The sequence below is a fragment of the Alosa pseudoharengus genome, unplaced genomic scaffold (assembly GCF_046254945.1).
Source record: "Alosa pseudoharengus isolate Yale_2024_CS ecotype anadromous, Long Island Sound unplaced genomic scaffold, YU_APseudo_1.1 YU_APseudo_1.1_scf_14, whole genome shotgun sequence".
NCBI lineage: Eukaryota > Metazoa > Chordata > Actinopteri > Clupeiformes > Clupeidae > Alosa > Alosa pseudoharengus.
In genome coordinates, this window is record NW_027468609.1 from 22,649,077 (window position 1) to 22,666,576 (window position 17,500).

Here is a 17,500-nt window from a genome sequence, read left to right on the forward strand (position 1 = left end):
CCAAACTAGGCCTTCAAGCAACACCAAAGCACTTTTCCGCTGTCGCACGCACGCTATTTGTTTATCCAGCACCGGCTTTGCAAATAACAATGTCCACAGACAAGGTAGATTATGTTGCATTATTTTATGAAAGTATGATGCATTGCGACATCAGTGCATCAGAGAGGAGTGACTGATAATGACTGACTGACTCTATGATTGTGTTACATGCTCCAAATGTAAAGCACATTCTGTTTATGAAAGGTGCTATACAAAAAGCTTATTATTATTATTATTATTATTATTAGAAACAAGTCAAATTTGTAGTTTCATTCCATCGAACTACAGATCCGCTACCCGATCTGGCAAACTTATATATTATATAATAGCCAAGGGCCGCAAAGCGAATGCAGAAGTGCCGTTCACTCTCTTACAAGTTGATGAACCACTGAAATGATTTTGGAAACATTTTAAGGTTCAAAAAACTCTTGCTTTTGGTGTTGCTTTCATGTGCAGTGGCTGAGCCTGCATGGACAACTGTACAGTACAGTACATTAGTGATGCATTTGTGAGCACCATGTGCATTTGAGTGTGTGACTGTATCAGTGGCGGTTGCTGCTCTTTGCAATAGGGGAAGCTCTGATAAAAATGGTCAATTATTAAATTAATATTATTAAGGTGCTACATTGTTCTTTGAGGGCAAAAAATATCCCAAAACCCAAAATAGACCAAACAGTAGGCTATAGAGTTGGCATGTCAGACATGGCAGCTTGGGGGGAGTTTAGGCTAGCCTTCTAGAGTTATTTCTCTGTGCACGTTCATCTGCCTTGCTGTGTATTTTTAATCTCCCCTGGTGGGCTTTTAAAATTCAAATAAACATTAGCATAATGTAGCCTAGCCTACACGTTATATAGCGCGCTACCTAACTAAGCCTAGCCTAAATACACAACTGAAACAAAAGCAAGTCACAAACTCTAACTCCACATTATGGTTTTATTTACAGTATGCTATTTACAAAGACAAATAGAAACCGACTGTATTGCTCACAAATGATGAGAATTTGAGCTGCAACTTGCCTTGTCTCGACTTCACCTGCCAACACTAACGTAACGCATCCCTTGAACTTGAACCACTTCCTGTCAGATCGCGACATATGCTGTCAATCAAAGAAAGTCCAGCCTCTATGACGGTTCCTCCAATCATCATACTCGGCGTCCGGGCCATCCCACTGTCCCATTCACTCCCAGAGACGCTGGGAAATTACGATTTTGTGGCGTTTGTCTAGATCTAGCTTTTCTGCACTGAGATCAGCCCGCTCTGTAGTGCCATTGAAAGTGAAGCCGAGCGTCTATGGGTTTTTGCATGGTTTGTTGATGGATCGTGTCGGCACAGCAATGTATTACAGGTGCGAAATCACGATAAATGACCGGCAAAACCTTATTGCTGAACAAACTAGCCATGAAGATGAACATGTTTTCAGCATGTTGTAGTTGGAATAGTAGACTAGAACAGGGGTGGGCAACTAATTTCCCCAAGGGGCCACATGACAAACTGGGACTGTTGAGGAGGGCCGGATCCAAAATACCGAACTCAAGTCTGAACTTAATTCTGTCCAATTCTATTCTGTTCTTGTATAACATTAAGTAAATCATATGGTTTTGTTTACTACTCGTAAGAACAGATGAAAATGTGAGGGAGACAAATGAAAAAACAGCAATAGGCTATTTAATCTATGTCCAGTATTTAATCCTCATTCTCGAAAATTATTTTTTGACATTGACATTTTTTTTCAGTTTTCAAAGACTGATATAAAAAAGTACTACAATATCTAGATATAATTAGGCTAGGCCATAAAAATGTGAAGGAGTCAGTACAACCATAGGCCTGTGCCACCATTTCATCAACACTTAGCAATATTTCATCATTAAATCATTATCATCATTAAATTAACTCTATGCAGAATTAGACTATGAAAATGTGGAGCAGACAAGAGTAGGCTGTCATTAGTTAATCAACATGCACAAAGAAAACTATTTTAAAAATGTAGGCTATGTTTTTGCTTTAACTTTATGCACAAAACTGTGATTGGTCAACTCGCCCTGTGTGTTGAGCCGGCTGCTTCAAGCAACCTGTGGGTAGTAGCATCATACTAGTTCTCTAACATAAGCTTTGCAACTAAACTCAGACATATTTTGGTTACAATGACGGGGTTATCCGAATGTAAACTATCTATCTGCCAGTAACGTTTTGAAATTAACACTTCGTATTGCCAACAAACAGCAGGAGTTCGTTCTGACAAACTTTGCCGTGGTGAGCGACGCAGACATACTGTAAGAGACACAAAACTTTGAAAGGTTTAAGCCGACTTAAAGGCAACTGCATTGTGTCGACTCAGAAGCATAAATTCTATTCACCAGCACATCAGTGAGGGTTTTTACATCGCATCCACGCACAAATGTATGGGCGTCGCTTTCAAAGCAGTCGCTTTCAAAATAAAAGCAACGATATTGATTTGCGTGCATTATCTCTATGCTAGGCTTTTGACTATTGTTCTTTCACGGACCTTACGCAGGCCGGTCAGGGAAAGCCCACGGGCCGGATGTGGCCCGCGGGCCGTATGTTGCCCATGTATGGACTAGAAGCTAATGTAATAGTGTTATTTGATGCGATATTCCATGATATTTTAGGAGGCTGAGCTTCCCCTGTAGTCTTAGAGCAATCGCCTCTGCTGTGTATGCACATCAGATGTGTGCTGTCTGAAGTGTGTGTGTACTCCCAGTGTGTTAGATCTGTCTGTAGTGTGGTATATGTGTGTTTCTGTGTGTATGTTAATGTACTTCCAGTGTGTTGAAACATGTTTGTGTGTGTGTGTGTGTGTGCATGTGTGTGCGTGTGTGTGCATGTACCTCCGGTTTGTGTTTGTGTACCTCCAGTGTGTTGGAGCTGTCTGTGGAGTGCGATGTGTTATTGCTTGAGTTGGTGGACGACTCGCTCTTGCCCTCCCCGTCTGACTTCTCATCTGCACTCATGGAGTCCAGATCCGTATCGAAGCCTGTGGGGTAGCCCATCGCCTGCAGCACCTGGACACAGGGTGGAAGGAGAGAGAGAGAGAGAGAGAGAGGAGGAAGAAGAGAAAGACAGCAGGAGGAAGACAGAGACAGAGAGAGAAGGGGGGAGGGAGTGAGAGAGATTGGAGAGATCAGATCACCAAAGTGTTTTTATCTCCCAACACATCTGCCCTCCACAGCGCAGGAGTTGCTCAGCGCACACACACACACACACACACACACACACACACACACACACACACACACACACACACACACACACACACACACACACACACACACACACACACACACACACACACACACACACACACACACACACACACACACACACACACACACACACACACACACACACACACACACACACACACACACACACACACACACACACACACACACACACACACACACACACACACACACACACACACACACACACACACACACACACACACACACACACACACACACACACACACACACACACACCTGCAGCCGGAGCATCGTGATGCAGCCCAGATACACACATTTACACAGAGAGAGAGAATTCGTTTGATTTACGTAACAACGATTTACGTTTAGCGGGGCTTAAATATCATCCCTTGCATTTATCATCTAGTCATACATTCAGCTGACTACACCAGTAATAACAAATCAATAGTACTGTTCAGTATCATGGACGAACACAACTTCTATTCACTAACTATTTTGGCAGCCACTTTGGTTCTATATCATGTACACACACACACACGTCCTCTCTGCATCAGGTGAAGCAGGTCATGCCGGTGTGTGTGTGGCAAGACAGATGGTCCCAGGGCAGTGTGGTGCTCTCAGGAGCGTGCCCACGCCGCCCCGTGCCCGTCTGACCCACATTGGCATGGGCACCGGGCCGCCGACACTGGAGCGCCTCTGCACAGGGCTGGGCCTTTTATGGCAATCCGAAGGGAAAGAGGATTATGCCGGCTCTGTGCTCCAGAGAGCCTCTTTGTTCACAACGACTTTGGGATTACACGGATTTGGCCCTTTCTTGCATCCTGCCGGTGTGTGTAAGGGTGTGTTTGTGTGTGTGTGTGTGTGTGTGTGTGTGTGTGGTGTGTGTGTGTGTGCTTCCGAGCGTTCCAGACAGATATGAATGAGGCTGCATGCTACTGTATTTGTGCCATGCCTCTCTCACACACACACACACCCTACACAGCCTCTATACTCTTCCATCACTCTAGCTATGACCAACCACTATGGAATCTTGGCATGTCCATCTCCTCTGGCGGTCATGACTGACAGCCTTAAACAGCCCTTGCAACACAAATCAAGCCACGGAAGGCTTCTTCCAAACACTTTCAATGGTGCTTCTGCAGTATTGGATTACACCTGTATCACACGACTTACGCATTAAGGATTCCCTGAAGAACAGGCTCATGATTCTGATTGTCATGTTGGAGGTTCATTCTGAGGGCGCTTGGTAAAACATGCTTAGCCCCGGAGGCAGTTTTAATCTTTTGAGACCAGAACTGCAAACGATGCAGACAATTCCTACCATACAGATGTGACCATCACATGCTAATGTTTCACGCACGCACACAACCACAAAGCTGAAGGTATATCACATGCTAATGTCACATTTATGTTGTTGCTCTTGTTGTTGTCAAAAAGTTTCTCTGTGTAGTGTGGCTAGTGTAGTTGTAACGGTGTGAGCCCATAGAGATGTGTGGTGTTTGGCTAGTACAGTGTAACGGTGTGAGCCTATAGAGATGTGTGTAGTGTGGCTAGTGTAGTTGTAATAGTGTGAGCCTATAGAGATGTGTGTAGTGTGGCTAGTGTAGTTGTAACGGTGTGAGCCTATAGAGATGTGTGTAGTGTGGCTAGTGTAGTTGTAACGGTGTGGGCCCATTGAGATGTGTGTTTCCCTTAAGGCAGAGAGCAAGGCAGGCCTGCCACAGTGAGTACTCCTCTGATTTATTTTAATGCTCTGCATTGGCTGCACTACACAGGGGGGGAGTGCACTTTGTCTCGTCTACAAAGTCCACAAGGCTGAGAGCACTGTTACCCCTACAGCACTGCACCCTCAGCTCCAACACACACACACACACACACACACACACACACACACACACACACACACACACACACACACACACACACACACACACTCCATCTTTCTCTGTCTTACACAAATACACACACACATTATCTCGCACTCCCTCGAGCACACACAGATACACACACATATTCCCCCTCCTCTCTCAGAAACATGAGCGATCTCTCTCTCTCTCTCAAACACACACACACACACACACCTAGCCTCCTGTCCTGACCCCTATCTCCCACTAGTGCGGCCCAAAGGCAATAGAAAGCTGTGCGGCTGCCCGGCACACCAGCGTGAGCAACTTTAAACAGCAGCAGCAGCAGCCGTGTTCCCTGCTCTGACACCGTCAGCACTCTGGCCCACAGTCTCAGCGCTGGACTCTAATTGGCTCTGGACCACGGCCATGTCCACACAGAGCACCAACCAACCACAGCTCCGCACGTACAGTAGACAAACCAGTCAAGTGCTTCCTGCATCAACAGCTTCATTACAAACAAGGGCTTGCTCTCCCTAACCAGTTGTGGCAGAAGTTAATATCAATTTGTTACAATGTAACTACCCTATCAATTACGATATTAAGAAGTTAATATCCCTTTGTTACAATGTAACTACCCTATCAATTACCCTATTAATATCACTTTGTGACAATGTAACTACCCTATCAATTACGATATTAAGTAGTTAATATCAATTTGTTACAATGTAACTACCCTATCAACTACCATATAAAGAAGTTAATATCAATTTGTTACAATGTAACTATCCTATTAATTACAATATTAAATGATTAATATTGTTACAATGTAACTACCCTATCAATCCTATCAATTAATATATTAAGTAGTTAATATCAATTTGTTACAATGTAACTACACTATTACTAAGTACTATATTAAGTTGTAATAGCTAGTAATAGCGATATCACAAACAAAAACTTAAACACAGCTCTGACACCCTGTGAGCATGCTCACAAACACACACACACACACACACACACACACACACACACACACACACACACAGCGCTGCTCACCTTGACGGCCACGTGCAGCTTGGCGGTCTTCTTGGAGGAGCCGGAGGCCTCGTAAACGGTGCCGTCCACGTCCACGGACATGGCGAAGACGGGCGCGTGCACGGGGCCCGACTGCGACAGCAGCTTGTACTGCAGACCCGGCCGGATCTGGTTCAGCCGCATCAGCGCGTTCATTGGTTGGTTCGAGTCTATTGCTTTACTGTCGAGAACTATGGGTGGGGGGACAGGACAAAAGAGACGACAACACCAAGAGAGAGAAAGCAAAGTCAGAGGATTGAAAATGTTTTAGTTCAAATCTTTTCTGTTTTTTTCATTAGGACACTTTTTTTGCGATGAGAATATCAGAAAAAAAGACACTATAGAGTGAAGGCCAAACACAAACGTAAACATATTTCTTATTGCAGCTTCTACAACACATCTGTCAGTGAGTATGTTTGTTTGTGGCTCATCTGGCCCTATAACGGTGAGGATAATGTGTCCTCCAGCTCGTCATCACCCCACTCAGAGGATAGTGCCGTTTCCACTGACTTCCACTCTCCATCACTCTCTCTCTCTCCATCCCTCTCTCTCTCACACACACACTTCATCCTACCTCTCACATTATCACCCCACTCCTGACCTCAGCTCCAAGACACACACCCCTTCACTTTCACTCTACGTATCTCTCTCTCTCCTCACTAAGACCACAGCGCTGTTTCCCCATATCAGTCTTTGCTGTGCCTTTAGCTCCAAGACACACACTCCCTCACTCATACTCTCTCTCACACACACACACACACACACACACACACACACACACACACACACACACACACACACACACACACACACACACACACACACACACACACACACACTCTTCTTCCTCTCTCGCATTACCACCCCCCTCAGACCCCAGCGCGCTGTTTCCTGGGTCAGCTAGCGCTGGCCTCCTCCATCACCCAGACTAATTATCCCAACGGCACGCCGCCGAGCCATTCCTTCTGCCGCTGCACCGCCGGACGGCCGGTCGGTGGGGTGGAGGGACGACAGGACGGAACGGCTCGAGGACGGCACGTAGAGGAGCGAGAGAAATGGGGAATCGATGGCATTGATTTCCCCACGGCTATGAGCCGCTAATCCAGGAGAGAGAGAAGAGAGAGAGAGAAAGCAGAGAGAGAGAGGGAGTGAGAGAGAGAGAGAGGGAGAGAGAGGAGAGAGCAGGAGAGGAAGGGGGAGAGCGGGAGAGGAAGGGAAAGAGAGAGAGAGGCAGAGAGAGAGAGGGAGGGTGAGATATGAAGGGCAGGAAAGAGGGAAAGAGAGAGAGAAGAGGAAGAGAGAGACATAAAGGGCAGAAGAGGGAAACGAGGGAAGGATGACGTCTCACATACTGCTACTTTAGCGCAAGGAGATGAAAGGAGAGATGGAGGATGAAAAGGAGGGATGGATAGATGGTGGGAGAGGGGGAAGGAGAGTGAGGAGGAAGAGAACCAGAGATCAGAGCGGGACACAAAGTCAAACCAGCAGAAAAGGACGAATGCGAACAGGTGGAAGAACAAAAAAAAGAGGTACAACGGAAGACCAGAATGTGTGTGTGTGTGTGTGTGTGTGCATGTATATGTGTGTGTGTGTGTTTGTGTGTGTGTGTGTGTGTGTGTTTGTAAGAGAGAGAGAGAGAGAGAGAGAGAGAGAGAGAGAGAGAGAGAGAGAGAGAGAGAGAGAGAGAAAGAGATGAATTCCTGGACCCTGGCCCCTTAAGAAAACAAAGAGAGGGGGAAAGGTATAGCAATAGAGAGGTATTCTAGCCACAGACACACACACACACACACACACACACACGGCAAACATGTCTGCTGTTAACCAGACAGACAGACAGGGGCATCAAGAATTCTGGGTAGAGAGATGACTCCAATCAGCCGGGGTCAGATCGGCAGGGTGATCATGTGACAGGGGAGCAGATCACATGACTGACAAGAGATGCAGCCACTGACCTTTTCTCAGGTTGCGTTTCATCTTCTTGATGAGGTCTTTGTCATCCATCATCCCGTCCTCGTACGGTCTTTTCAGTCCCAGGCCTGACACACACACACACACAAAAGTGTCAGATTGTGTCTTCATACAAAATTTATGGGCATCACATATGCTGTAATTTTTCATGTATAAATGTCAGCTTCCTTCTGTCTCACACCTCACACACACACACACACACACACACGTAAACACACATCGATCACTTCACACAACACATACAGTACACATACTCTTCCTCTCTCACACACACACACCTTCTTTATCTGACCAAGGGTACTTCTGTGAAGGTTTACTTGAGGGAAGTGGATCCATTTCCAAGACCTTGTAGATCTGCCCGAAAGCCATGAGCCTTAGAGATTGCTGTAACACACACACACACACACACACAATAGAGCTCTGTTAGTCATACTGTATGGCACGCAGTAGCACCAGAGGTATCCTCCTGGACAGGAATACTGGCTTTGTCTCACACAGAAATTATCCACAGATCAGTGTCATGTTTCTGCCCATTCCTTCTGTTTTATGGAGGCAACTACTTCTGAGTGTTTGTCTGTATTGGGATAAATCAGAGCAAAAATATCAGAAACATGCCTCTCTACATATGGACCACCAAGGGTCTCTGAAAAAAAGTCCCTTACTTGGCTTTTATAAGAACACCCAACACAATCACTAAGACACTACTAGAAATGGTGACTGGTGACTGAAATCTACAGCCGGTGATGGGATTCTACAGATGAACCTGTTCCAAGTTAGTCACAGGGTTCTTTCTAGAACGTCTCTACCTTAGATCTTCCAGGAGAACAAGCGAGGTACCTAACAGTGTTGTACTGTCCCTCTACACTAGCTTACTAAGCAACACAGCTGGCCTGCATCCTCTTTTCCTCTCATCCTCTCTTTCTCTCATCCTCTCTTCCTCTCATCCTCTCTTCCTCTTTTCCACTCTTACTCTCATCCTCTCTTCCTCTCTTCCTCTCATCCTCTTTTCCTCTCTTCCTCTCTTCCTCTCTTCCTCTCTTCCTCACATCCTCTCTTCCTCACATCCTCTTTTCCTCTCATCCTCTCATCCTCTCTTCCTCTCATCCTCTCTTCCTCTTTTCCTCTCTTCCTCTCATCTTCTCTTCCTCACATCCTCTCTTCCTCACATCCTCTCTTCCTCACATCCTCTCTTCCTCACATCCTCTCATCCTCTCTTCCTCTCATCCTCTCTTCCTCTCATCCTCACATCCTCACATCCTCTTTTCCTCTCTTCCTCTCTTCCTCTCTTCCTCTCTGCAGTGGAGGCTGCTAGGACAGAGCCACTGCTGCTAAACGTTAGTTACTGCTGCACAGTGTAATGGCTGTATCTGCAGAGAATTAAACATGCATTAACAATCTCAGAACAAGCATCGCAAGGGCTTTCTGTCATTGCTGTTCAGCGCAACATTTACAAATGCTTCATGTAAATTTCCCGGTATTGATGTAAAACTCACTTCCAAAATATTCCCCCAGTCCATTAGAGGCTCCATATTACTACCGCAATGCATAATATTTGTGCATAATGAATGTACTTTTTATGCCGTATGGAAAAGTGTTGCTGACTCCAGCACTCTCTCTCTCGAACACACACACACACACACATGCACATACGCACACACACGCACACTCTTTCACAAACAAACAAACAGACACACACACACACCAACGTTTTTTCCTAAAGCACCTCCTGACTGCCAACTTGCTTGTTAGCCACCCCCCCACCCCGCTGCAGCACATCCCTAATAATAAAACAATCACTCTTAGCACAACGCACTGTACAGCACTGCATGGCCAATCTATTCTAATTCCAAGACCCTAATTTCCCAAGTGAGCACTGAGGTGTTGCAAAGTAGCACGATTCGATAGCCCTGGCACATGGGAAGAGGGTAGGGGCGTGTGTGTGTGTGTGTGTGTGTGTGTGTGTGTGTGTGTGTGTGTGTGTGTGTGTGTCTGTGTGTGTGTGTGTGTGTGTGTGTGTGCGTGTGTGTGTGTGTGTGCGTGCATACTCAGCTTAGTGCCCCCTAAAACGAGCCTCTTTAAACCCCAGCCCCCTACTGCCCCCCCTTATGCACCCCCCCCCCCCCCCCCCCTTCCATTCCCAAGGCAATGATGCGGCATCAGGTTTGAATCTGAGCTCTCCCTGGCTGAGATGATTGTTGGGCTTGGCCCGTAACCAGAGAGAAGTAGCCCTGCTGGTGCACACAAGGACATCTGGAGGATTGAGGAGAGGAGAGGAGAGGAGAGGAGAGGAGAGGAGAGGAGAGGGTTGCATCAGGCTGGATTATGCCAACAAGGCTGTCAGATCCATCTGTCCAGCGGCAATGGCGGCGATACCTTGTTTGTTGGGGTGGGATGTAACGTGACAGGATGTTCCATGACGTGATGTTTGGATGCATTGTTGTGTTCGTAGTGAATGGCCCAGGGCCATGGGTGTGTGGTTGATTATTGGCGCACAAGTTCAGCCAGTTGCAATGTTGGGAGATGGTGGTTCTCTCCTCCTTTTAAGGGCCCGTATGTGTGTGTTTGTGAGTTCTGAGAGGAGGTTGCACATCCAAAGAAGAGATGAGACTACAGTACTGTATGTGTCAGCAAGTGCAACACACCTACGTCTTCTGACCTTATTTCAGCCTCTATTCAGATCACTATGGTCTTCTGCCCAGAGGAGGACTAAAGCGTACCTTATATGGAGCACTGAATAATCAGCAATCTCCAGCAGGATTAAATTACCATATTACCTCCACTTACACAATTTATGTTTCTTCCAGAAAACTCGTTAAGGTTTCCACTTCATGCACCAAAGGTGCTTGCTCACTGTTCACAGATCACACAACAACCTCACCAACCCACGCAATTAAAAAGCCCAGGTCTCGCTTCCCAGTGATTTAAAACCACAATTTAAAAGTGAATAAACGTTAACAAAAAATAATATACTTTACTTAAGCTATACCATAATAACCCCTGCTTACAAAAAAAACCCCTTTGAATCATATTTTGAGTGTCTCTCAATAAGGAGATTTGAATGCTGTAGCCATGTTAGAACCAAAACAACAGAGAAAAGCCTACCTATCGACACTCTATTCTGCCAATTACAATCATACTTGAGTCTCTCAGAATCCATAATACCATGCTTAGAATAAAAACCCTTACAATCATACTCAAGCCTCTCACAAGAAGCCTTTTTAAAAGCTGTAGCCGTGTTAGAAGCAGAAGATGATTAAATACCAGAAACAAGTAGAAGCCTTCTTCTCTACTTTTCCATTCTGCCAGCTCTGATGAGGGCAGAGTCTCTCTCAACTCTACTGCTGCCACATAGCATACAGCTGTAAACTCTCACATCAAAGAGGTGTGCTGGAACGCAGACAGCAGATGCACACATCAAACACATACACACACACACACACACACACAGCATGGCAACAGACAGGGTTGTGGGAATGGTATCATTTCACAGGAGAGCTCACTGGTTGGTCTGATTGTTATCTGTTCACCCCGCTGTTAAGCACAAATGCGCGCACACACAAGCTCATTTTTTTACACACACACACACACTCTCTTACACATGCGTGCACGCGCGCAAAAAAACACGCACACACGCACATTGGCATTCTATAGTAGTGTTCACCTTACTTCAAAGGAAAACAAGGCTGCTGAGATCTACCCAGCCATGCAGGCACCCTCACTCATTCAGTAGAGCACGCTCTGTCACACACACACACAATGATACACATGCACTCACATACACAGACAAACTCACACTGACACACACATCATGCATGCAGACAAGCACACACACACACACACACACACACACACACACACACACACACACACACACACACACACACACACACACACACACACGAGGAGCAGAAAGGTCACAACAGCAGAGCTTTCCCACGCTAATTAAAGACTGATTGTAGAGATGCATTTCTTTTGATGAGAGAGAGAATGACAGGAAGAGAGAGATATAAGATAGAGAGAGAGAAACAGATGGAGAGAAAGAGAGAGTGCGCAGCATACAACCACAGGTAACAAGAGTGAGGAAAAGACAAACAGGGGAAAATGAACACCAGAACAGAGAAAGGAAAGATATAGAGAGGTACTGAAGGAGAAAGAGATAGATAGAGAGAGAGAGAGAGAGAGAGAGAGAGAGAAAGAGAGGAGGTGGTTTGCTGCTGACAGTGATGCTGTGGCCAGTAGGAGTAAGAGTGCTGTGATAAGGCTGCAGTCCTTTAGAGAGAGGATGAGAGACATGACCATAATCTGAGCAGCTCCAGATTAAATCAGATCCACACACACACACACACACACACACACACACACTTTCTGTCTGTAACCCTTGTCAATCTCCCTTTCTACTCTCATTCTCCATCTCAATCTCAAACTCTTCCTCTCTTCCCTCTCGCTCAATCTCTCTCTGGAAAACCCCAAACCAGGGGTTCAATCATCTGTGCATGGATATCCTTAGAGTGAGGGAATGCCTTAGATATTGCATAAACACCACAAACTGTTACATGTGTTACATGTCAATCTGAACATTCAACCAATTTACTCCATTAAATTTTTCAACAAATGTCAAATGCAACATTATGAAGTCGCTGCTTTCTGGCTTTGAATGAATGGAATGTTGGCGTCGGACAATTCAATGCAAACTGCAGAGTGATTACTAGTGGTAAGACAGTCCAAGAGGTGATGTCCTGAGACACTCCCACTCATGAGGACTCATGGAATACTTCTCTTCCAATCCTATATTAATAATTCAACCTGACCTAACTGTTGTATAAAACAGCACATTGTCATTTTTGCAAAGCATAGTGATCAGTGATACAGTTCAAATGGGAGGGAAATGTGACTAACTGCGTAGCCGGTCAATTTAAGATATTGCCTCTAAATGCTTGTCCTCTTAAAATTCTCAGTAAGGGGCTACAGTGCTCCTCATAAAAAAACATTAGCCTTGAGCCCTGGAGCTCCATTGCTATGTAGTTTACACAGATACTGAACAAAAACACACCTGCAAGCCCAAATATTGAGCGAGACCGCAGGCATTTTAATAACATTTTTATTATTATAAAGGACTTTAGTCTTTCAGGACTGCAGACTGCAGTCCAGCATGGCTCTGAAATTCCTCTGACTTCTATCGGACTTTGGCAACACGACCACCTGACTGTGTGCCAATTTCAAGATCTTGTTGGTTTAATGAATCCATGTTGCCAAACCACAATGGTCAATACCACGACTCATTAACTCTGCAAATTAAAAGATTTCCCATTTAATGGCGAACAAAGTCAGTATTTGCCAGTGTGTGTGTGTGTGTGTGTGTGTGTACCTGTGCTCTGTACGTGATGGCCTCAGCCTCCTGGTCAGTCATGCTGGCCAGTGTGTTTGTGGGTTCCTTCTCGCACGGGTCGTGTAAACCTGGTCCACCTGAAATAGAGACAGAACAAAAACATCACGTCCTGATTTTAGCAACTGACATCACTTCCTGGTTTTATCTCTTCAGTAAGACCACTTCCTGTACATGTCAGGTCATCATGATCACATCCTGTTCTTTCATCATTTCCAGTTCTTAATTCTGATTATGTTACACACACACACACACACACACACACACAGACACACACACACGATTTGTTCTGTGTGATTATCGCTTTCAATTCTCATCACATTCACAACAAGAAGCAGTGGCAGAAAAATACAAATAAAATGAAATAAAACTGCTCTTCAAAACAGCATTAGTAAAAACCTAGTATCCCTGCCAGTCCACCAGATGAAATATTAATGCCTGCTCCGCACAGAATTAATTAATTATGACTGCATTAAACTTAAGTGGGAGGGAGAGAAAGAGAGACAGAGAGACAGAGAAAAAAGAAGAGAAATAGATTTTGGTCTGGAGAGGATTGGAAACGCGGAGTATCCATTTGCTGGCGGTGCACGGAGTGTAGAGCAGAATCTAATTCTGACAAATTAGAAATGTAAAAATGTGTATAAGCCTTTTTTCCCTCCCTTCCACTCCAATCATCCACTCATTTTATTGTATGTTTGTTTGTGTGTGTGTGTGTGTGTGTGTGTGTGTGTGTGTGTGTGTGTGTGTGTGTGTGTGTGTGTGTGTGTGTATGTTTTCTTACTTACAAATGATGCTACAATAGTGTGTGTATGTATCTGTGTGTGTATTCAGTTGACAAAACTCATGTGTGTGTCTGGTTATTACAATACAATTTGTGAGTGTGTGTGGTAGCAGACTGTTTAAGTGCAAGCTTGTGTGTCTATGTGCATTATGTACATTTGCATGCATTTGTGTGCATATTTGCGCGAGTGTGTGTCTGTTAATGTGTGTGTCTGTTAATGTGTGTGTCTGGCAGCTCTGGTCAGCTGTCCCCTGTCTGTGTGTACTATCGCTGTCCAGCCTGTGCGGCCCCATGTCTCAGTGGGCTCGCTGGGTTCTATGCAGCTTGTTAGTTTGCCTATAAAAGGAGGGATTAGGGCCACCGAGCTGAGCTGCTTTCAGAGGCTGGACACAGCAGTGGACATGGGGGCTAATGGTGAACTGAATTCAGACAGTTTCACAGCCAAACCTGTCTTTCACTCCTATCCTCGTTTTCACCACCCCTCTTCCCTCCCCATTACTTATAGTCAGGCCTGGGCATCCCCTCACAAAAGACAAACAAACAAACAAACAAACATGTATACCACAAATGTACCCATTAAACACCTTCACTACTCAAAAGGCCTACAATCCAATTCTATCAAACACTGAAACACACCCCAAGCTGTGACAAACCCAAACGCTCTTTCTGATATTTCTGTGAGGCCTCAAACTCGCATTTATATATTCTGATGGTGGTGATGCAGGACAGTGTACATACCGGGCAGCAGAATTCCGGAGGCGAGGCATTCCATGACCCTGCGCAGCGCCTCTCCAGCGCCCAGCGGCCGGTTGCACGTAGCGATGGCCTTCTCGCAGATCAGCTCCAGGGGCTGCCAAAGGTCAAAGGTCACATCTCAAGGTCAAAAGGTCAGCACAGCACAGCAGGCAAGGATGCATAATATTTCAAACAAAAAGCAACACAACCACTTTGGTTTATGAATTAACTCTAGATTACTGGAGAAAGTTGAGGAAACACTACATATGTGGAAACGCAATGGTAAAGTATATTTCTGGTGATTGTTTGTCAACAAGAAACATAAGTACATAGGCACTGTGGCACTGAATGTACAGGTAATCTCCTCCAATTAACTACCTCAGGTCATCTGCTTCCGTAATGGTCTTATCCAACTAATCATTAAGCTCCTGGCTGTTCCAAAAGCTAGTTCCCTCTTTAACCAACAGCTGCAAGCAATGACAAAAAGTTGGCATGTTCTCACGGTATTCGGCACCCAACCCCTATCTATTTATCTATCTATCCATCTCTAAGCAGTAGCCCACATGCGAGTCTCTAGGAGGGGGAATACATTAATTCAGGTGCGCTCGTAAGAAGTCCAGTAGCTCAGCCAAACTAATTGAAGACTGGAGGAGGGAAGATTAGAGCTGGTAAATGAGTGTGATCGTGTGTGTGTGTGTGTGTGTATGTGTGTGAGAGAAAGAGAGAGAGAGAGAGAGAGACACACACACACACACACACACCCCTACCTATCATTCTAGTATTATTTCTACTACTGTCTATTTTGTGCTCACATGTTTATACATTGTATGCTGTATCTCTGTCTTCTTTTCCTTGTGATACTACTGTGTTATTTATAACACTAGCTTTGGCAACACTGTACCAAACAATCATGCTAATAAAGCCCCTTTGAATTTGAATTTGAGAGAGAGAGAGAGAGAGAGAGAGAGAGAGAGAGAGAGAGAGAGAGAGAGAGAGAGAGAGAGAGAGAGAGAGAGAGAGAGAGAGAGAGAGAGAGAGACTCACCCATCCCTTGAGGGGCTCCCAGGCGGGTACTCTGTTGCACATGTCCCTCAGAACTCTAAGAATGATCACACACGACTTCAGCCCATTCACTCGAGCCTGCAAGGGGAGGTCACACGCACGCGCATACACACACGCGCACACACACACACACACACACATACAAATATGAGACAACTTCATAGAAGAAAGACCAACAAGGTCAGCTGCGCATATGCGAAGAGTCCCTGCTCTAGCCGTCTAGACGCTATCTGTAGCGCACTCTAGGGTACAGTGTCCAGTCCAGACGTTGTGGACACACCACGCAGCTGGGGGAGAGGAGGTGGTGTTGGGTGGGGGAGGGAGAGAGAAAGGAGGAGGCAAAACAGTTTAGGAGATCAACAACAATTAGATTTTTTTTTGTTTTTTGTTTGTTTGCTTGTTGTCTTACTTGAATGCAAGCAGGTTACAAACAAAACAGCCAGAACAAAGAAACAAAAAAAAAGGGAAACAAATTAAACAAAAAACAAAAAGTGTAACAATTGCTTTTGTAGCCTTACGATAAAATAAATTGTGTCTAATATTTCTTCTATAACCAGATTCTAGGTTCTCCAAAGCCACCTGCTCTTATGCAACCAACCTCTATGCTAATTTTTCATCCAAATCTAAAGACATTCCACACAGTGTGTATGAGAAGTGATAATGTTTAACATAGATGTCATATTTATTTGTTTATTTATTTCATTTGTTTATTTCTTATCTTTATTTCCCAAAAGGGCTGCTGCTGTTTCTGCTGTTTGTGCTTCATTCATAAGGCTACAATAACAATGGAGAAGAGCCGAGTGCCAACCTGGAACCATTTGGCATGCCGCAGGGACGCCAACGCCAGCAGGCACCGCTCTCTGTCCAGCACCTCCGGCTCCGCGCACGGCTCAACGCGCTCTATCGGCGAGAAGAACGGCACAGGAAATCATAAACCAGAGACACACACACACACATTTATATACACACACTCTCTCACTCGCGCGCACACACACACACACACACACGTACAAAACATGTATACAATGGCCAAAAGGGGAAAAGGGTGTAAAAAAGGAAGAGGGTCACTTCCAGTCAAAGTGCAGCCAAAGGGGCGGGAGGATCGGGGGAGGAAGAGATGGCTGATTGGCCAAAGACAACCCGGCGCGAGGCAATGAGGACACCTCATTGGTCTGGCTGGGCGTCATACAGTACTCCGTGTTTCAGAGGTGCAAGTAAAGAGCGGGTGAGGAATCATCCACACACAAACACATGTTTACTTTGAACAATGAGGCTTCCATTGACACTACTGAACAGAGTTCAATCTACAATACAGCAATGAGATAACAGTGACATGATATCCACCTACTATTCAAAGTAAGATAGCAAGGATATAAGTGTGTGTGTG

At 45.2% G+C, this 17,500-nt stretch overlaps 1 protein-coding gene across 4 annotated transcripts in view; it reads right to left on the bottom strand.

Moving 5' to 3' along the window:
• The window catches only part of strbp (spermatid perinuclear RNA binding protein), a 39,424-nt gene that overhangs the window by 11,756 nt on the left and 10,168 nt on the right, over nt 1-17,500 (bottom strand). For 2 of the 4 annotated variants that reach the window (XM_076284202.1, XM_076284203.1), the window contains exons 4-11: nt 16,922-17,013; nt 16,096-16,191; nt 15,055-15,166; nt 13,518-13,615; nt 8,431-8,536; nt 8,137-8,220; nt 6,167-6,375; nt 2,907-3,059 (exon numbers count right to left, since the gene is read on the bottom strand). In XM_076284202.1, coding sequence (XP_076140317.1) covers nt 2,907-3,059; nt 6,167-6,375; nt 8,137-8,220; nt 8,431-8,536; nt 13,518-13,615; nt 15,055-15,166; nt 16,096-16,191; nt 16,922-17,013 — 950 coding nt within the window. Of the gene's footprint in view, nt 1-2,885; nt 3,060-6,166; nt 6,376-8,136; nt 8,221-8,430; nt 8,537-13,517; nt 13,616-15,054; nt 15,167-16,095; nt 16,192-16,921; nt 17,014-17,500 lie in introns of all 4 variants that reach the window. The other 2 variants (XM_076284200.1, XM_076284201.1) reach the window with 1 other exon arrangement.